Source organism: Podarcis tiliguerta (genome assembly GCF_965153285.1).
Source record: "Podarcis tiliguerta genome assembly, chromosome: Z".
NCBI classification, from domain to species: Eukaryota; Metazoa; Chordata; class Lepidosauria; order Squamata; family Lacertidae; genus Podarcis; species Podarcis tiliguerta.
This window is the reverse complement of record NC_139553.1, coordinates 2,077,874-2,100,041: the sequence shown is the minus strand read 5'-3', so window position 1 is coordinate 2,100,041 and position 22,168 is coordinate 2,077,874. Positions and strand designations below refer to the sequence as shown.

The following is a 22,168-nucleotide window of genomic DNA, read 5'->3' as shown; positions in this document are numbered from 1 at the left end:
CTGAATTCTGGGACAAACCCAAAATGTCTGATGCCAGCAAAGAACCTGAAGTAATTGGCTAATGAATGAAGATGCCTGGCAAGATTTGCACATGGCCCTCAAAGTGACTTGGGTAGTCAGTGGAGTTGAGCCACCCCATCAACTGTGGACAGGGAGGAAGGAAGGGAAAGCTGGCTGTTGACTGCTCTCTTGCCCAGACTTGGCACACGTCTCTGCTTTGGGCACCAGCCCATCTGAGCCTGCCTGGCAGCATGAAAGCAAATTATCCCATCCGCCCGTCACCTTGGCCTCTTGGCAGCCGCATCCAAAGTGGGCCTGCTTAGAAATTTGATCACCTCTGTGGCGCAAGGACCTCGCTGGGGCTTCTCTGTGGAGTCAGGCCCAGGGAAGTAACATGAGAAGATGGAGCGCCAGCGATGGATAATCACCCTGATTGAGCTTGACATCCAAATTGGCCACTGCAAGGGAGAGGAAGTCATTTTGGGGGCTGCTCCAGAGGCTGATGCTGCACCAAAAACCTCAAAAACACATTAGGCTGGCAACAACAAAAGAGAAACTGAGACCCACCAGCTGCCCACCTTCCTGCATGGCTGCTTCTTTGTGCAGACAGAGTCTGGCCACCGGTCTGCCCTTGCCTCTTCTCACTTGTCATGGTGCTGCAAGATCTCAGATGGAGGTCTGCCTCTCCACTCCTGCTTCCTGATACAGTGGTACCTCGGCTTAAGAACTTAATTTGTTCTGGAGGTCCGTTCTTAACCTGAAACTGTTCTTAACCTGAGACACCACTTTAGCTAATGGGGCCTCCCGCTGCCGCCGTGCGATTTCTGTTCTCATCCTGAAGCAAAGTTCTTAACCCAAGGTACTATTTCTGGGTTAGTGGAGTCTGTAACCTGAAGCGTATATAACCCGAGGTACCACTGTACTTTTTAAATTGGAGGCCCTTGATCTCACTCCACCTTTATTTAGGTAAACGTAAAGGGACCCCTGACCATTAGGTCCAGTCGTGGCTGACTCTGGGGTTGCGGCACTCATCTCACTTTATTGGCCGAGAGAGCCAGCGTACAGCTTCTGGGTCATGTGGCCAGCATGACTAAGCCACTTCTGGTGAACCAGAGCAGCGCACGGAAATGCCATTTACCTTCCTGCTGGAGCAGTACCTATTTATCTACTTGCACTTTGACGTGCTTTTGAACTGCTAGGTGGGCAGGAGCAGGGACCGAGCAACGGGAGCTCACCCCGTCGTGGGGATTCGAACCTCTGACCTTCTGATCAGCAAGTCCTAGGCTCTGTGGTTTAACCCACAGCGCCACCCGCATCCCTGCCTTTATCTACTGAGCATTTATTTGCCGCCTTTTGGTCTTTGGGACCTCAAAGCAGGTCACAAAACAAGTTTAAAAAAACATGACATTCTCTTGCAAGTATAAGGACAGTTCCTATTTCCTCAGGTGCAATTTGGGTTTCTGGAGGTGTTCAAGGGCATTCTACCAATGGCTACAAGGTCATGGGGTAGGAATTTTGTACCCCCTTCTCCCCACCACCTGACTCGACTCTACCTAATCAGAAAGCCCCATGGGAACCCTGGGGCTTTCAAGAAGCTGTTGCACCAAAGCTCTCCTTCTCTCTGATCATTTGACATGTTGGTTAGGACTAATGGGTGTTCCCCACCCGTCATTGGGTGTCACCCCCCCCCCCCCCGTGCATGCATCAGAAACATGTGTTGAATGCAGCAAGGTCATGTTTTGCTAACAAGTATATCAGACAGATGTATGGAAGTGAGAGCTGGACCATAAAGAAGGCTGATCGCCGAAGAATTGATGCTTTTGAATTATGGTGCTGGAGGAGACTCTTGAGAGTCCCATGGACTGCAAGAAGATCCAACCTCTCCATTCTGAAGGAAATCTGCCCTGAGTGCTCACTGGAAGGACAGATCCTGAAGCTGAGGCTCCAATACTTTGGCCACCTCATGAGAAGAGAAGACTCACTGGAAAAGACCCTGATGTTGGGAAAGATGGAGGGCACAAGGAGAAGGGGACGACAGAGGACGAGATGGTTGGACAGTGTTCTCGAAGCTACAAACATGAATCTGACCAAACTGCGGGAGGCAGTGGAAGACAGAAGTGCCTGGCGTGCTCTGGTCCATGGGGTCACGAAGAGTCGGACAGGACTGAATGACTAAACAACAACAACAATATCAGACAGATTCAGCGATACGAACCAGAGCAGATATTGGCTGCATTTCCCTCTATGGAATGGCCACATGCTAAAACTAGGCATTCGGGCAGGGAGCTCCCACCCCTAACTACACTGGACAGCACAAACAGTGGTGCTTGTGTGGTGTAAATAGTATCCAGACAAAGGGGATGGACTAGATGATCCTCATGGTCCCTTCCAATTCTCCATTTCTATGATTGTAATTACTTGGCTGCTGCCGCCTCCACCACCACCAACCACGGCAACGTGACCCAATGTGGCTATAATTCATGATCACCTATCGACATAGGGAGCTGCCTTAATACTGAGCCAGACCACTAGTCCATCTCCCTCAGTACTGCCTATACCAGCTGGGCACAGTGGCTCTCCAGGGCTTCAGACTGGGAGTATTTTCCTGCCATTGGGGACTGAGCCTGGGACCTCCTGCTGATTGTCTGCCTGGTCTTATTAGCAGACGTAAAGAGGCGGTTACCAAAATGCTTCTTAAAAAAAAACATATTTGGACCTAGTCACTATGGCCAATTATTGTCTAGTCTCAAATCTTTCATTCTTGGGCAAGGTGATTGAGATGGTAGTTGCGGAACAACTCCAGGCACACCAGTATGATGTGGGATGTTTGGACCCCTTCCAGTTGGGTTTCAGGTTCACCAGTATGCGTTTGATACCCAGCTCTACCTCTCATTTAAATCAAAGACCAGTGAAGGAGATGAATGTCCTGTGTGGGTGTCTGGAGATGGTTGGGGGGCAGATGGTGGTCAATGGATTGAGGTTGAACCACAACAAGACAGAAGTACTGTTTCTGTGGGACATGGAACGGGCAGCTGTGGGGGACTCCCTGATCCTGAATGGGGTAACTGTGCCCCTGAAGGACAAGGTGTGCAGCCTGGGGATCATTTTGGAATTGCAGGTCATTTGTGTGTCCAAGGCAGCTGTTTACCAGCTCCATCTGGTACACCAGCTGAGACCCTACCTGCCCTCAGACTGTCTCACCAGAGTGGTGCATGCTCTGGCTATCTCCCGCTTGGACTACTGCAATGTGCTTTACATGGGGCTACCTTTGAAGGTGACTCGGAAACTACCACTAATCCAGAATGTGGCAGCTGGACTGGTGACTGGGAGGGGCCACAGAGACCATATATCGCTGGTCCTGAGAGATCTGCATTGGCTCCCAGTACGTTTCCGAGCACAATTCAAAGTGTTGGTGTTGACCTTTAAAGCCCTAAATGGCTTTGGCTCTGTATACCTGAAGGATCCTCTCCACCCCCATCATTCAGCCCAGACAAGAGGTGAGGTTACAGGGAGCAGAGGACCTTCTCTGTAGTCACGTCCACCCTGTGGAATGCCCTCCCATCAGATGTCAAGGAAACGAACAACTATGTGACTTTTAGTAGACATCTGAAATCAGCCCTGTATACCGAAACTTTTAATGTTTGATGTTTTACTGTGACTGATATTTTAATTTACTGGAAGCTGCCCAGAGTGGCTGGGGCAACCCAGTCTGATGGGCGGATATAACTAATATATGCCTTTGCTAATCTGGTGCCTTCCAGTTGTTTTGATCTACAACTCCTATCAGCCTCCTGTCAGCAGAGTTGATGCGTTGTAGTCCAAAACATCTGAAGCGTACCAGGTTAGCAAGATTCTCTCTTTCTCCCTCTGTGTGTGTGTGTCTCCCTCCCTCCAGCATCTTTTATGGGAAGTTGTGAAATAAAGATAACAACGATAAAAAGTTCACACCCTCCCCACACCCACCCCTTGGGTGCTGGCGTATTCAGCTTTGGAGGGAAATGAAAGTGGATGGATCTCCCTGCCTCTCTGTATGTTCCTGTTGCTCATGTGACAAAGATGCTTCATGCCTTAGAGCCAGGGTTGGTACCTGCAGCCCTCCAAGTGATGGAAGGACCACTAGCTCAGTGGTGGGACATCCATTTTGCATGACATTCAACTCTAGAATTTCCATTTAGGGCTGGGAAAGCCTCTTGCCTGAAATCCTGGAGAACTAGCTGCTGCCGGCCAGTGTAGACAAGGCCTAGTTGGATAGACAACAGATCTGCATTGATAGGAAGGCAGCCAGCAATGCTCCAGTTCTGAACTATTACAACTCCACCACCCCTGGTCATTGGCCATGCTGGCTGGAGCTGATGGCAGTTGGAGTCCAACAGCCTTAACTGGACCGAAGCCTCTCCACCACTGCCTTAGATTGGCTTGAGAGCTCAGATTTGCAAGATGCCTTTCTAAATTGTCCTAAATTGGTTGCTGCACTTAAGGCAGAGGTTCAAATGCCTGCTCAGAAGAGGGCAACCAAAATGATCCAGCAGTTGAAGCAATGCTCTTTGAGGTTACAATTTTGGGAGCTTTTTAGAGGCGGTGACTAAGAGGAGACTTGTTAGAAGTATAAAACACTGTGCATGGTAGGAAGACAGTGGCTCAAGAAGGATCCTGCTCCCCCCCCCCCAAATCATGACACTAGAACTTGTAGACATGCAATGAAGCTGAATGTATATTGGATGAGTCAGGACAGACCAAAGGAAATCCTTTTTCACACAGCATGGGCTTAAAACAATGGAATTCACTCCCACAAGATGTGAAATGGCTATCAACTTGGATGGGTTTAAAAGATTAAACAAATTCATAGAGCTATTTGTGGTTCCAAGTCATTAAGGCTATGTTCTATGTTCTACCTAGAACATAGACCCTCGTACCTACGGGACCGCCTCTCCCGGTCTTCCCCACGGAGAGCCTCAAGGTCCATAAATAACAACACCCTAGTGGTCCCAGGCCCTAAGGAAGTTAGATTGGCTTCAACCAGAGCCAGGGCCTTTTCAGCTCTGGCTCCGGCCTGGTGGAACGCTCTGCCTCATGAGACCAGGGCCCTGCAGGATCTGATTTCTTTCCGCAGGGCCTGTAAGACAGAGTTGTTCCGCCTGGCCTTTGGCTTGGAGCCAATTTGATTCCCTCCCTCCCTCTTTCTTTTTTCTTTTCCTTCTCCTCCTGCGATGAGGCTACATTTTAATATTTTAATGTTCCATTATTTTAATGTTGTATTTTACTTTTGTTTTTAAGTTGTAATCATTCATCTTGTTTTTATTATTCCTTGTAAGCCGCTCTGAGCCCGGCCTTGGCTGGGGAGGGCGGGGTATAAATAAAAATTATTATTATTATTATTATTACCTGGACTGGCCAAAAAACCACAAAGAGTACCGTATTTTTCGCTTCATAAGACACACTTTTTTCTTCCCAAAAAGTAAGGGGAAATTTCTGTGCGTTGTATGCGTGGTCCCTGGAGCCAAATTGCCCAGTGGAGAAAAGCAGATCATGTGGGGTTTTTTGAAAGAGGGAAGTGGGTGTTGAAACAAAGCTGCTAATCGGCAAGCGATCGGGAAGGAAGATAAGGGACACTAGAGATAAAGGAGGCTGCCTGGGAGGGGGGAGGTAATGACAGCTAATTTGCAAGGAGAGGAGACAGGAAGACTAAAGCAATGAGAGGAGAAATTAGAAGAAAAGGAGGAGCAAAAAACTACTCCAGCTAAGGAAAAGACCCTAAGGCAAACAAGAGGGAAGGGAGTGTTGAAAGGAAGCAGCTGATCGGCAAGCGGTCGGGAGATAAGGGACGCTAGAGATAAAGGAGGCTGCCTGGGAGGGGGGAGGTAAAAGCCCATGGATCCTCAGGATTTTTGCACTGGATCACCTCAAATTCACCATCAGATCACATAGCATGGCCATGGCTACAGCCTGCACTAAAAAAACCACCCACTATTGTATGAGGCTGCAATGGCGCAAAAATGTGGTTACAAAGCCCGGATGGATCCTTAGCATTTTTTCATTGGGCTACCCCAAACTCTTTGACCAAACTGTGGGAGGCAGTGGAAGACAGGAGTGGCTGGCGTGCTCTGGTCCATGGGGTCACGAAGAGTCGGACACGACTAACAACAATAACCCCAAACTCACTGTCAAATCAGATGTCTGTGGCCACAGCATGAACCACAAAAATCATACATCCACTGTTTTGTTCAGAATAATTTTTTTCTTGTTTTCCTCCTCTAAAAACTAGATGCGTCTTATGGTCAGGTGCGTCTTACGGAGCAAAAAATATGGCACTTCCTTTGCTTTTAGTAATGTGTGCACATTATGCTTGGCTCTGGGGTGTGAAGGCCGCTCTCTGCAAGCCCCTTTCCACCTGGCCTAGGGGGCGGGGCCCAAACTCCCCAGCTCCACTAAAGAGGCTCCTGGGAGACCAGAGGGACATCACTATACCTGACAACAAATCCCCATTATTGGATTCTTTTGCCCCATCTTTTTGTGCCTGCCAAACATCCGTGTCATGCTTATGATATTTTATTCCCTTGTTAATTATGCTGTTTTAAATGTGTGTTTTATATTTGACTTCACTTAGCAATGTTTTCTTTTGAAATGTTTTAAGATTTTTTTTGTTAACTTTATGTTAGATATGTATTCTGTAGTTAACCTCCTTTATGTTTCATCTTTAAGATAATGTTTTAGTTTTCTGTTAATTATGTTGCTTTGACTGTATACTCTATATTTGACTTTCTTCAGATTAGTTTATTGTTTGATTGATGTTTTAATATTCTGTAAACCACTTTGAGATTTTTCTTAAAAATATAAAGCGGTATAGAAATAATAATAATAATAATATGCTGTAGCAACATCTTAGAGGCAGCATTTATTCTGTGTGTGAGAGAGTACATCATTCAAGATAGTGCATGCCATCTCAATGCTTATAACCACCTACATTATATGCATGATTTAAAGGATTTTAATTTATTCATCTCAGCACTCAACGTAAACAGAGCAGCCTGACAAGGCAGCAGTAGCAAATGGGCTGGAGATTCGCCCTCGCCACTGGATGAGTTGGATGTGTGTTAGGATTCTGCAAGAGGATAGAAACTTGTGCAAAATCCTGCTTCTTGGCTATCTTAGCTGTCATCTAAAACACATTAGGTGACTTGAGATGGAAGACTTCCAGATGGAAGAAGCTTCAAGCTATAAAGGTAATCCCAGGTGACACTGAAGGGGTCAGTGGAGTGGCTGAATTTGTTTGTGTTTGTTGCGGGGGGGGGGGGAGGGCACACAACCTCAGTACCTTGTACACCTTTTGCTGTCCCCCCCCCCCCCAAGCATAGTGATACGAAGGAGTAAAATATACCAATGAGATCAGTGTGTATGATTTGGGTGTGCAGAATTGGGACCATTTAAGTTTGAAAAGGCAGAAAACGCCCACTTTTGCTGCATTCACAAGCATTTCACATTAGACTATTTTGCTTCAAAAGGTGCACTTCGAAAGTCTGCATAAAGTTTATTCCTGTACAATCATTAGAAAGTTTTGATACATACACCCAGATGAGCTGACGTCGGCAGAAAACCCAGCACAGAAATCCCACCCCATTCTTGCCAGGATTCAGGGTCGTGTCCCCAAGGTGCCAGGCACATGAGACACCCGGCTGGCTCAGCTGCGGAGGTCACAGAATTCATCCCATGTTTAGATGCTTGTCAAAGATACTGTTTTCTAGCCTACTAGCTGCATCAGGATTCTGTATCTTCAGGCTGCAGAAATACAGCAGGAGTGTGTTTGGTGTGTCTGTGAGAGAGAGTGAGAACTCCTCACACGTATATCTGGAGTCTTGATGCAGAACTAGCCAGAGGAGTAGATGCTTCAGGTTTTACTACTGAAAACAACCTTGGGTTCTTTACAGGTCTGGAGATGGTGTTGCAGTCCCCCACCATTGTCACCACTATCACCACCACCACCAACACCAGGAGAGGATTTGCTCCCATGTGCAAATGGAAGACGCAGGAGAAGGTTCTGAAAAGCCCAGGATGCCACACTCTATGGGGAGGCAATGAAGTCCCATCCAATACAGTCCGCCTTTCATCCTGGTGGACCTTTGTTAGTGCCAGAAAGGGACGTTGCCTCTGACAGCAAATCATCTCTTTGACTTCCAGGCTGCTTTGGAGTATGGGGCAATCCGTTTTTTGTCGGGCGGCTTAAAGTAGGAGTACGGCGCTGCCGGTGGGAACTCTGCATCCGGGTTCTCCGCCATCATCTTCAGCTTGGCCTCAATGGCTTTGATCTTCGTGCTGACACTGTGGAGGAAGCGAAGAGTAAATCTGGTTGAAACGCCAGCCTGTCTGTCCTGGGCCTTGATTTAAAACCAGAATCTAATGTGGATGGGGGCTTAGAGCTGGAGAATCATGTAACTGTCATCATCATTATTATTGATTCGTTTGTATCCTGCCTTCCCCCCCAAATTGGGACTCAAGGCATCTTACCCAAATTAAAAGCAACACAGATAAAATGTATAAAAGATAACAGTTAAAAAGGAATCAAGCTCTAGTAAAATTAAAACAATTAAAAAAAACCCTATTAATATACAGAGAACAAAAAGAAAACAGCACTGTTAAAGCTCTTTCCTTTAAAAAGTGTCAGATCCCAAAGGCCTGTCAGAATAAAACTGTGACGACCTGCTGGCTGAAAGCCAAGGAGGAGCCAGTCTAGCTGTCTGGGGGCTGCCACCACTGAGAAGGCCTTCTTCCGTGTGTGTCCCCCCCCCCCACCAAGCATGCCTGTGAGGGTGGTGGGGAGAAGGAGCTCTCTTGAAAATCTCAGAGCATGGACAGGCTTTATGGGACGAAACAGTCCTTCAGACAGCCTGATCCTAAGCCCTAGTGGGCTTTCATAACCAGCACAAGTACTACGCACCTCTAGGAGCTTCAGAGTTGTTTTTCTTCAACAATAGTCTTTGCAAAACTACCTGATAAGCAGCTTCTGAAGCAAAGCGAGCTCTCAAAAACCAACTGGTGTTCTGGTGCCAGAGAAGGGTGGGGTATTTAAAAAGGCAAAATGCTATATTGCAGCTAGTGCAGAACACTGTTGCCCCCCCTGCTGACAGTTACAGGGGGGTGAGAATACATTGTATCCCTGCTAATTTGTTGTTTCCAGGCCCAGTTCTGGAACTCCAGGTGCACCCTATCCATTCACCAAACGTTTTCCCCAGGGGTGACCCAGCATGCGGTCTGGGGATCTGCCGTGTATTCTGAATTTGTCTTATGAATGGAATTGCACTGCTGATTTGATGCTGTTGACCGCCATGGCATTCCCGCCCCCGCTTAAAGTTAGTGCTCCTTAAATTTTAAAAGAAGAAGAAATAATCTGAGGTGCTGTTTTGGGCATTACAAACTCTCATTCAGGAGGTGGGCCACCCTGCAGCCCTTTTCTGTAAATATGTTTTTGCTAGACTGCAGCTCCCACCACTCTTCATCGCGCTGGCTGGGGCTGATGGGAGTTGAGTCCAAAATGCCTGAAGGGTCACAGATTCACACACCCCCCCCGCCTCCACCACACAGTAATGATAAACTATTGCAATGCACCTTGTGGAAGACTTTCTGCTGAAAGGCAGCCAAAAAATATTGTAAGAATGAACCAAAACTCACACCCAGAACTTGGAAGCCCAGGGCCCAATGTAAAGCAGCCACCTGGATGCCTGCCTCATCTAGGACTATGGGGCTGGTGTAAGGTTCGAATCTCTCCTTGGCTACAAAGCTCTTTGCCTCCCAGCCTAACCTACTCCGCAGGGTTGCAGTGAGGATGAGGAGAGACAGCCAGGATCCTGAGGCACTGGATCCATAGTCCTGGATCCAAAGAGCTACCTCAGGTTCACTGGAATGGGATTTCTGATTCCACACACACACAAACCCAGTGAGTACCCTCCCCACACCCAGTCTGGTATCAGATCACCAACTCGTTTAGAAAACCCAGTGAATTTCCACAGTGAATGGCCATACAGTCGGGCGGGGGGGGGGGGGTAGTTTGCTGCTGCTGTGGAAGCAGAAGTTCACAACCCTAAAATGTATTTCATATAACTGACTTTTTATTTCTATTCTTTGTATATTATATTGTTGTTTTATTGCTATGGCCGATGCAAATAAAGATTCATTCATTCAGAAGTTCACAATGTTGCCCTATGGAACACAAGGGGGACTTGAAGCAGCAGGGTGCGCTGGCAAGTTCAGGACCAAAATAAGGACTTCTTTACATAATGTTTAAAGTGTTGATAGCTTTAAAAGGGGGTTGAATATAAACTGATGGAGGATAGGGGTTTGTCCACATACAGTATGGAACCTCCATGTTCAAGGCAGTCTACCTCTGAATAGCAGTCACTGGTATTCAACAAGAGGTTCCTGGCTTGTGGGTTTCCCAGAGGCACCTGGTTAGCTGCTGTGGGAAAGAGGCAGCTGGATATGGGTCTGATTCTGCAGGCCTCTTTTTAAGGTGCCTCCAGCTGAAGCTGCACCCCCCCCCCCCAAATGCATACAGCATGTTCCGGACATGGTAAAAGCACAATTCTCACCTCAGATTGGACTGGGTTGGCTCTGAGCTGGATGAGGGTTCCAGGCTGATGGGAAGTATCTTTTCATTCTTGTTCTGATCATATCTCTGGGCAATTGGGGGTGTTGGTGGAAAGAGAAACAGCAGATATTACTTGACAAGAAGGGAAACAGGCCCAACCCACAAACAAGCAAAGGGAATACAGGGAAATGGGAGGGGCTCCTGCTGCCTGCTCTTCTCTGAATTGGGAAGACGGTCTTCTGCTTACCTTGACCTGGGCGTGAGCCCACCGCACCACCAGCTTTTTGGAGAGGGCTAGCTTGCCGTTGAGGGACTGGATCGCCTGCTCAGCTTCCTGCAGGAGAAAAACACCTTCAAGGAATGAACCCCTTTCCCAGGGGCTTCAGATGAATATTTCTGGGCAGTTACTACTATGAGCAGCTAATGGGTAGGGCCAGGCTTTTGAGGTGGGTTTTCATTTCAAAAGGGGCTGAATTTAAGGGGACAATAGGTGCCCAGGTTTCTAAGTGGCTTGGAAATGCACCAGACTTTTAATCTTCCCAGCCGCTCTTTGTAGAAGCATCAAATTGTAAAGCTGGAATCATGGAAGTGTAGAGTTGGAAGGGACTCTGAGGATCATCTAGTTCAACCCCCTGCAATGCAGGAATATGCAGCTGCCCCATACAGGGATCAAACCTGCAACCTAGGCATTATCAGCACCACGCTCAAACCAATGGTCCTCTAGTCCAACCCCCTGCAATGCTCGGAAAGCTCCACTTAACACTTGAGTGCAGTTTGCAGAACCAGAACGGAAGGCAGTCAGGGAGTGTTTTTAAAACGACCAATGCACCATTCCAAGACACACGGCAAATCTCTCTCGCCTCTAATTTTCCCAAGGCAACCCTGCTGACAGAAATGCCAGCAACAAAAGATATAGCTCCGAGGACAGGAAAAATCGCTATACAATGAAACTCCATTTGAGAGGCAGGAACAATAAAAGAATGTCTATGGAACCCCCCCCCCAGAGGTTTGTTGGGAGTTCAGCAAAACATCTGGAGGGCACCAGGTTGGGGAAGGGTGGCCTACTACAGTCACCTGGCACAGCCAAGCCTACATCCCCACCAGAATCCTTAAAGCTGCGGAATGCTCTAAACTGAGTGATCCTCAGCTTTGGGGATGGGGATGCAGAACAGTGGCAGAGCCCTAGATTCAACCCACCTGCCTGCGTCCCTGGAGAGCCACTTTTCCTCAACAGGTGCTCTGCAGATGTGGTTGGGACCCCAACTTCCACCAGCCCCAGCCATGGATCATAATGTTGTAGTCCAGCAACACCTGGAGCAAACCATGCCGGGGAAGCCTGGAGGAGATACTTCTGAACTAGATGAGGCAATGGCCTGACTCAGGACAACCAACCTACCTGCTTGGTTTCAAAGTTCACAAAGCAGTAGCCTCTGGGCTGCCCTTCCAACACACCAGACTTGTGGAAAAGGAAGTCAAATTGCTTCACCTTGCCAAACTTCTGAAGGAGCTTGAGAAGGTGGTACCTGGAAGGAGGAGGAGGGAGAGAAGCCAAGATGATGACCTCTGTTGGCTAAGAGGGTCTGAGTGAAAGGGAAGGAGGACAAACCACTAGGCCAACTCAATTCAAGCAGATCCCAGCTTGTTGCTTGGGAATAGGAAAAAATGAAGTTGTGCCCAGTGTGTGTGTGTGTGTGTGTGACCAAGGGGATTTAATTAGTTAGTTCTATGTCCTGCTTGACTGCAGAACCTCAAAGTGGTTCAGAAAAAGAATGAAACAGTAAGATTATTAGTAAAAACAATCAAAGCATTAAAAAAAATTAAAACCAGCAATAAATGAAAAATGCATTGGCATTATAAATATATAAATATCTAAAAAGCAAGGTTTTAGCAGATACCGAAAAGAGTGAAGGTGAAGGTTATCAACAGGCAGGGAGTTCCAGAGCGTAGGTGCCTCCACACCAAAAGATCGATTTCTCACTAGCCTTATGTGCCAACTGTAAGTGCTAGTTCTTACAGACAGAGGCAGTCGAGGGTAAGGCGATGTTGCAGGTAAACTGTTCCCAAGTTATTAAGGGCTTTGTATACTGATGAGTGAGAGCTGAGGACCGTTCTAAGGATGGGGCAGTTTGCACGGTCCAAGGCTGCTGTGGCCTTCAGCTGCCAAATTCAATGCAGTGACCTTGTAGCCACACGGGTGCCAGCCAGTTCTCTGAAACCCAGTACAAGGAAGGACATTCCAGGAACTGAAGCGATCTCCCAGGCCAGGTTGCTACAGATGTGTTCCTGGAACAGGAAGGAAACGAGGGCCAACTCAGTTTGCCCTGGCCCAAGAAGACCCTAATGAAGTGGTGGAAGAAAAACAACAGCCAGGTCTTATGGTGTGGACAGGTAGTCCTCACACTTTCCTTGAGGTGGGGTGGCTGGAGGGGATATGATGGACGCAGAAAGCAAAATCTATCCAAAAAGCCCTTTTAACAAAGCCAGGAAAGTACTGGTGACTTTTTCTTCTTAGTTTAAAACTTTGGAGAGCTGCTGTTCCCAAACGTTTTGGGGCCGCTACCCTATTGGTTCCATAATCTTGTCCCCATAAAAAGCATTGTTCAGAACACGGTCCCCACCTGAAAGCACAAACACCTTTTGCCACTTGGCCGAGAGAAGCACACACCTAGCTCTCTCCTTTAGCAAGCCCTGTTGGGGTGTCTCATTTAAATGCATGTTTGTGCGGCTGTGCGTCAACCTTGATTTCATCAGGATTCACTGCGCATCTTTCCCTGCGGTGTCTTCACTGAGCACAGCTGGAAAGCAATGAAGCCTCAGGGACATCGAGCTTAAATGAAATGCCGGATTTTGCTGGGTGGGTGAGAAATGCTGAACTGAACACAGTTTAGAATACCACTGCAGTGTTCATACATGGGCAAAGTTAGCAATGCCCCTCTCCACTCTGATGTTCATTTCACAAAGGGATTTCTCAAGTTGGCAGAGACAGGGCTGTCTACATGAGAGAGGAGGAGATGGTCAGGCAACTGAATCCTGAGCACTGAAGTGGAAGCCCTGGAACCCTGGCCTAGCCAAGCAAGATGAGCCAGAAACGGAAAGAATATGAGGAGCTGTGGGTCAATGTTAGGGTCCTTCCAAAGGTTGCTGGACTCCTACCCCCATCAGCACCAACCAGCATCCTACACAAACTTACCAAGGAGCTAGCCCCACTGAACTCAGTGAAGCTTCTGAGTAGACTTGCATAGGATAAGGCTGTTAAGTACATAAACCACTGGTACTCTTGAAAGCAGTCAGGGAGCCTACAAATGTGGCATATTCACAGACAAGCCATCAAATAAGCCAAAGGATGTTCTGGGCCTGAACCCTAATAATTAATACCAGCCTGTTGTTCTTTAACCTGTTGCTTTCAGTTTTTCTGTTGTTATTGGTATTGCATAGGTGTTGGTGTTACTATAATTTTTAGCATGTGATGTTTAAGTGAAAAGTTACACACACACACACACACACAAACACTCATTGATTTATGGAGAAACTGGATGCTGGCTCTGCTTATGTCTGAGCTGAGCTGCATTTTGAGCTCTCCTTCTGCACATGGGCCTTTGCACTCTGTGGAGTTTGCTGTCCAACAGGAACTGCCTGCTACAGCAGTGTAGTTTTCTTTGCTCCTTTTAGAGAAAATATAAAAACCACCTGTTATGTTTGTGTGTGTGGCTGTATGCTGTGTAGTTTACCCAAATGTCGCACTCTAGTTCATTATTCTGAAACCACATACACACACAAACTGGAAGCTGATCACAGAGGCACTAACTAGCACTCAGTTCCCTTGAGTCACAAGGAGACAGTTTCCTGGATTCATCACCAGCCTGGAATTCTGCATTTCTCCCTCATCTTCCAGTTCTTTACTTCCAGTATTTTTGAATGCAAGGAATTATTAAAGAGGCCCAGAAAGAGTTTGCGAGCAACTGGAGAGCTGCATTGTGAAGAAGGAACAAGAAGCTGGGCTGTTGGAAATTCCTGGAGCATCTTGATGGGGTACCTGGGACGAGGCAGGGGAAGGGGAAGGTCACAGCTCTGCTGCAGGCTGCAGCCAGGTCCCCATTCCTACTTCCTGTCATCCAAGGCAAGTGTGGGACAGCCCGTCCAAACCCCGCTTCCTTTTCCGTCAGTCTTCCTCCTGGCACCCTAAGAGCTATTCAAACACTGAGTCAAGGCTTCCTCTGAACAATGCTGTCCCAAGGATACAGGGAATGGTCCTAGCCACATGCTAAAGCCATTAAGGCTGGGAATCCTGCCCCACTGGGAACCAGCAAGCTGTTGTTAAATGATGCTGTTTGCTGAGCAAAGCTTATCAGGATGGATCTCAATGCAGCAGGCAGAACTGTGGTGTAGCTGTGCCTTTTTGAAGCCCCCCCCCCCAAAAAAAAATGGACCCAGAGGCTAAAACGCAATGCTCTATCTAAAAGACAGTAGCATGCACTCCTATGTAAAAAGGGCATTTTGCAAGGGGCAAACTGTGGCATCAATGCAACCTTGGTAACAACCACAACCCTCCCAAATGGAAGTCAGTGCAGTTTAAGCAAGGTAGGCTGGGACTTTAGGTTTTTTGCAGTAGATAAGAAAAGGACTGTTGACTCACAGGAGTTTAACAAGAGCATAAACAAAAATGCCTCCACCACTTCTGAAACAGAAAAAAAACCTTAGGGGGAAAAACTGGAGTGGATTTGTGTGTGGAAGGGCTATGAGCTAAGCTCTAGTATTGAAAACAAATCCCTAATCCTGAGCATGTGTGGTCATAGACAAGAATATTGCCCCCACTTCCAAGTGCCTGTGTCCTTGTCTCCCCATGCCCCCGGCCTTCCTATTTCACCAAGCTCTGGTTAGTGGACTTCAACATGTGTGTGTGTTGGAAGAGGGGGTGGGAGGCCTTTCTTAGACCTTAGAAACTGAAACAAATATTTAGAATACTGGACAGAAGCAGGCTAGGAACAGCAACTAACATTCCACTCCAGACTGTGGTTTTGGTGCCGTTTCAGCCAAAAATGCAATGGAGTCTAACTGTCCAAAGTTCCTCCTCCTCTCTCCCCTCAACCTCTGCTATTCCCCACTTGTAAAATGGAAATAAGGATGCAGGTGATGCTGTGGTCTAAACCACTGAGCCTAGGGCTTGCCGACTGGAAGGTCGGTGGTTCGAATCCCCACGACTGGGTGAGCTCCTGTTGTTCGGTCCCAGTTCCTGCCAACCTAGCAGTTCGAAAGCATGTCAAAGTGCAAGTAGATAAATAGGTACTGCTCCGGCAGGAAGGTAAACGGCATTTCTGTGCGCTGCTCTTGGTTTCGCCAGAAGCAGCTTAGTCATGCTGGCCACATGACCTGGAAAAACTGTCTGCGGACAAACATCGGAAAATTCAACCTTAAGTTACAGATGTGTGAGATTGTTACATGTCACATGTCTGTTTACATTCTAGGACAGTTTGTTGGGAACTTCTGTTGTATATAGCTTTTGCTTTTGACTCTCTCTCTGAGGAGGCGGAAAAAGAGACGACATGTTTCTTTTGTCCTGATTTATGCTTAATAAATCCGTAGCTTGTTAGTATGTTTACACAAGCCTCACACCTCTTCTGTTTGTGCAGTATGCTCTGCTGATATATTGTGCTCAGGCTTTGAAGTCTGAGTTGCAGATTTGTGTCGCACCAGAGCTCAGGGGTTCGTCACAGCTGGAAGGGCATGATCCAGCTGGGGGTTAGCCAACTGGCATCTCAACCCCCGAAGGATGCCGACAGTAAACACAACCCACCCACCCACATAAAGCTTTTTTTAAAAGGGGGAAGACTAGGCTCTAAGTCAATGTTTCTCAGCCTTGGTCCCCAGCTGTTGTTGGACTACAGTTACCATCATCCCTAGCTAGCAGGACCAGTGGTCAGGGATGATAGGACTTGCAGTCCAACAACATCTGGGGACCCAAGGTTGAGAAAAGCTGCTCTTAGTGTTTCCTCTTAGCCGCTTGCTTTCAACATGTGAGCAGGTTTTGCTGCTGAAGGAGCACTGGCATGTCTGGAGATAGGAAACACATACATAGGCAACTTAGGAAAAGGAAATTCCGAATTCATAGAGAAGTATATCAGTGGCTGGTAATCATAAAGGCTAAATGGAACCTCTTTGTTCAGAGGCAGTCTACATCTAAATACTAATGGCCGGATGACAATAGCAGACCCTGTGGTGGATTTCCCAGGGGCATCTTGTTTGGCCGCTGAAAGCAGGTATTAGATGGACTTATGTTCTGATCCAGGAGCCAGGTTCTTCTTATGTTCTAGTGGGAGGGCATTTTCTGGATGTCCAAAGGGTCTACAAGCACCTGACAAAGGTAAGGTTTGAAGCCAAGCACCCCACCTTTTCTAAGCCCAAGCTCCCTTAACAATTCACTCAACACCGCTGACTCTGGAGCCCCAGATCTACAGAAGCTTCAAAACGTCAGATTTTACAAGGTCAGGCAAATGAACTTCAGTTCCTAGATGCTGGGGTCAGAATTTTCAGGGAAAGAAAACTGTCTTGGATGTTCCCTGCCTTGTAAGGTATATGCAAAAAACAAAACAAAACCCCCAACAAAACCTGGAATGCCTCTGTTTGGCCAAGTACAGAATCTGAAATCCATAAGGGGCAGGTCAACCAGGCCTAACATGTACTTTTCTCTTTGCACACCTCCTGGGCCTTTAATTCCCACCCCCAACTTTCCAAACAGGCCCTTCCCCAAAAGGCCCAGGCAGCCTGTCAATTGAGCAGTGCTCACAATTACTCACCCCCAAGAAGCCACAGCAATATAAACACTGGGCAAAAAATGGTAATTAATGCAAAAACTGAGAAGAGGCCAGCCAGTGCAGCGCTGAATGAGTCGCCTGAAGAGGGCATTACGTTAATGATGGACTCCACTTAGAGGTACGATTATGAGTGCTGCCGGGCTGAAAGGAACAGCACTTGGAACAAAAACCTCAAGGCACTTCCCGAAACACAAGAAGCCGGGCAAAAATTGCTTCCACAGCTGAGAGGCCCACAATATCCGGGCGATAAAACAAGAACAGCTACTTGGAATGCATAAATTGGAGATTGTTTTGTAAAGTGTGTTGCGGGGGTGGGGTGGGGAGAGGAAAGACGGCCACCAGAACCCCTGGCCCGGCACATCTAATATCCCTCTGAGCAATCAAGCTCTCCTCCCTCGGCGTTTAATTGCCCCACTTCAACTTGCTCAAATGTGTTAGCACGCAATTTAAACGCGCTAATCATTTGGAGGCCAAGGGAATGTCAAATGCACACACTTAAAACGTTCGCCGCCACCAGAAATGGGACTGGGGTGTGCACACAGCTGCGGTTATTAGAGAAGCAGCTCGAAGGAAGCCCGAAGGGGCTTGGGCCAATGGAGCTTCTCTCAAGGCGCTGTCAGCCACCGGGCCTCACAACAGTCACAAAGGTTGACCCAACTACACTTGGTAAGGCAGTTGCAGCCGTTCCTGAATCAAGTTAGCTGGATCTCAGTTGTCCATGCACTGCTAACCTTATGGCTGGATTACTGAGATGGGCTCTATGTGAGGCTACACTTGGGGTTGGTCTGGACGCTGCAGCTGGTGCAGAGCATGGCGACTAGGTTGATTGTGGGAGCAAACGACTGCCAGCATATAACACCTTGCACTCAGGATTTGCACTAGCTGCCAATTTACTGCTGGGCCAAGTTGAAGGTTTTGGTACTAGCATGCAAGCCCCTATACAGCTCAGAACCAAGTTACTCAACAGGCTGACTTACGGCTTATGCACCCAATAGTTCACTGCAGTCCGTGGGAGAGTCTCTCCTGCAAATTCCAAAGATCTCAGATACCCGCTCCACAGTAACTTGGAGCAGGGCTTTTTTAGTAGCTCCCCTGTGCTGTAGAATAGCACTCCTGTTCAAGATACAACAGGTGCACACTTTCTGGAAACAGCTGGAGACATTTTTGTTTCGACTGGTTTTCCCAGCTGGATGAATGGGTGTTTACCACCAACGTTAGTATTTTAGTCTTGTTGGTTTTGTGTTTTTAAACTGCTTTTAATTATCTTGTGTAACTTGCCTTGAGATGGCAGTTTAGAAGACAACTAATAAATTAATTATGGTGCTGGAGGAGACTCTTGAGAGTCCCATGGACTGCAAGAAGATCAAACCTATCTATTCTGAAGGAAATCAGCCCTGAGTGCTCTCTGGAAGGACAGATCCTGAAGCTGAGGCTCCAAGACTTTGGCCACCTCATGGGAAGAGAAGACTCCCTGGAAAAGACCCTGATGTTGGGAAAGATGGAGGGCACAAGGAGAAGGGGATGACAGAGGACGCGATGGTTAGACAGCGTTCTCAAAGCTACTAACATGAATTTGACCAAACTGCGGTTGGCAGTGGAAGACAGGAATACCTGATGTGGCATCCATGGATTCACGAAGAGTCAGACACAACTAAACAACTAAACAACAAATAAATTAACTGTAATGATGATGATGATGATAATCCCATAGACTCAGCCATTGGGATAACAAAGATGTAGGTAAAATTGGCACAGTCGACAGAAATTAAACAGAAAATTAAATGCTAGCAGAAGCCGAGTTCAAATAGCAGCAAAACAGAAATGATGGTGTGTTTTCTTATTTTTTTGGAGAACCCCCTTCCTTTTCTGCCACTCAAGAGCTAAATCCCAAGCCCCTCCCTTCCCTGCCCCTCACTCACTCTGTAATCTTGGGGTCGAGGTTTCCGATCCACAAACGATGTCCATCCTGCAGGGCCCCTTCGGACAGGATAGACGCATTCTCCAAGCGCAGGCTCTGCATGGGAGGCACTGCGGTCGCCATCCGCACCTGGGGAGGTGGAGAGACAACGAGGAGAGTGCGGTTGGTGGGGTGAAATTGAAAAAGGAAAAGGTTGCACACCCAGCAAGATTATCAGCATCGTGAGAAAAATCCTGCTCAGTTTTCTCTTCTCTTTCTCTTGCTGATATTTAGAGCTTCACTTCTGAATCTGCTCCCTATGCCAAGATCTAGCCCCGGGAAACATCACTGCAAACTGGGGTCTCCATATGTTTTTGAACTACAATTCCCATCATCCCTGACCACTTGTACTGCTAGCTAGGGGTGATAGGGGTTGTAGCCCGAAAACAGCTGGACTCAAGTTTGGGAAACCCTGCCCTAAACCATAGCACCACCACTTCCTAGTACCAGCAATTTGGGGATAATGATGTTGGTGATAGTTATGATAATACAGCGGACTGTTATTGTACACAGTGCTGGTATGCTGATCTTTAAAGCCTGGGTAAAGCCCTCCTGATGTCATTGAACTGCAATTGCCATCATTGCTACTAGAGCTGACAGGCTCAGAAGTCAAAAAACATCTGGAGAGTCACAGGTTGCTCATTCTTACTTTAAAGGCACCTGTAGTTTACATCCAGGTAACAAAGGCTAAACACTCCTATCCACACTTAACCTGGGAGTAAGATCCATTCAGTTTACCAGGACATTTTTCTAAATAGACATGTAGAAGATTTCACTGAAAAGGATTATCTATTTGTTTTCCTTTCCTTTGTGTTAATGTATTATGACTTGCTAGTGTTGTTTTCTTTCTTAGGTTTCAGTAATAAAATTTATTTTTAAAAAAATAAAAATTATTGCCTACGCCCACACAAATCTACTCAAATGCCCAGGTTGCCCTTGAGTCCCATCACTGGGTGCCTCTCTCTCCCTATAGAGATGCAACAGGCACAAACCAACTAACCAGAGAAGGGTCTTCTTAGCTGTGGGGAGCCCTCTGTGAAACACTCCCTCTGGAGCAGCTTGCCTGCTGCTGCGGTCTAATGCTCCGTAACGTAATATTTTTTAAAAAATCAAAAATTCAAATAAAGAAAGAAATGTCTGTTTAGCATCAGGTGAATCCTTTACTTAAGTATATCTGTTACTTGCATTGCTAGATTGGGGGAACCACGTTGATTTTATCTGTGCTCTTCTGTTATTCATTATTATTACAGTGTATCTTGGGTTAAGTACTTAATTCGTTCCGGAGGTCTGTTCTTAACCTGAAACTGTTCTTAACCTGAAGCACCACTTTAGCTAATGGGGCCTCCTGCTGTTGCCATGCTGCCAGAACACGATTTCTGTTCTCATCCTGAAGTAAAGTTCTTAAACCGAGGTACTATTTCTGGGTTAGCGGAGTCTGTAACCTGAAGCGTATGTAACCTGAAGCATATGTAACCCGAGGTACCACTGTATTTGTTAATTATGCACAGTTCTCCTTTAAGAATTATTTTGTCAGCCACCCTGGAAGTTGTCAGAGACTGAAAATGTAGAGAATGAAAGGCCTTGAATATATATAGCAGCAGGCAAAACCAGAGCTGGCAACATCACCTGCCATCCTTGTTGCCAGGGCCTCTAGCTCTAGGTAATTTTAATCTATTTAAGAATTTTAACTTCGGTATGTTTTGAATTGTAGTTGTAATTTTTTCACGATTTTCTTGTTTTCTCTTTTTATAAACCGCTTTGATGGTTTTTTAAACAATCAAGTGGTATGCAAATTTCATGAAATAAATACACACATACATAGCTTGCCAGGATCTAGCAAGACCCAACATGGATACCAGCCTTGGGCCTCATATTCCTGCCCCACTCACTCCACAAAGCAATCTTAGCAGCACCAGGCAGCTAGATGTAGTGACATTTTTAAATTTCCACAATGTGAGTGGCCTGCTGTCACTCTGAAGCACTGTGAGAAATTAAAAGGGTGGCAACCAGGAAATAAACGACCTCGGTCCAGTATATCTGAAGGAGCGTCTCCAGCCCCATCGTTCTGCCCGGACACTGAGGTCCAGTGCCGAGGGCCTTCTGGCGGTTCCCTCACTGCGAGAAGCAAAGCTACAGGGAACCAGGCAGATGGCCTTCTTGGTAGTGGCGCCCGCCCTGTGGAACGCCCTCCCACCAGATGTCAAAGAGAACAACTACCAGACTTTTAGAAGACATCTAAAAGCAGCACTGTTTAGGGAATGAAGATCATCATTGGGAATGAAGATCTACATGTGATGTGTGTCCTGGAGGTCAGATCTGCTGCTCCTGTGGATCCTGCCACCCAAGGCAGTCGCCTCACCTTTCCTCCTGGGATACCTGGCCCTAAGTGGGGGTGGGCAAAGGTGATTACTATGGATCACAGCGGTTGCATGGCCTGTAGAGTTGGAAGGTACCCCTAAGGGTCATCCAGTCGAACCCCCTGCAATGCAGTAATCTCAACTAGATCATATGTGACTGATGGCCATCCAACTTCTGCTTAAAAACCTCCAAGGAAGATTTTAATCTTGATTACAGCTGGATTTTGACCATCTGAGGAAATGAGAAGCAAGATAGAGAGAGATAGGCCGAACTCTTTAAACGGGGAGGCTGGTCTCAAAGCGAAGAGTCAGGCATTCTCTCCCTCCCTCGAAGGGCTGCTTCCAGTCAGTGCCAGCAACGCTGAGAAGCGGCCTGGCCAGGTGAACAGAAGGCCGCTTCCCAGCCTTGTCTTTCAGCTGAGAGGGGCTGCAAGGGCGGGGGGGGGGGCACGGGCGCTCCGGGGTGTCG

At 47.2% G+C, this 22,168-nt stretch overlaps 1 protein-coding gene across 2 annotated transcripts in view; it reads right to left on the bottom strand.

The window, feature by feature from the left end:
• Positions 1-7,485: 7,485 nt before the first annotated feature.
• The window catches only part of RBM18 (RNA binding motif protein 18), a 15,098-nt gene continuing 415 nt past the window's right edge, over positions 7,486-22,168 (bottom strand). For both annotated transcript variants that reach the window (XM_083423202.1, XM_083423201.1), the window contains exons 2-6: positions 19,305-19,432; positions 11,973-12,099; positions 10,824-10,910; positions 10,578-10,663; positions 7,486-8,313 (exon numbers count right to left, since the gene is read on the bottom strand). In XM_083423202.1, coding sequence (XP_083279328.1) covers positions 8,154-8,313; positions 10,578-10,663; positions 10,824-10,910; positions 11,973-12,099; positions 19,305-19,432 — 588 coding nt within the window. In that variant the 3' untranslated portion in view covers positions 7,486-8,153. The remainder of the gene's footprint in view (positions 8,314-10,577; positions 10,664-10,823; positions 10,911-11,972; positions 12,100-19,304; positions 19,433-22,168) is intronic.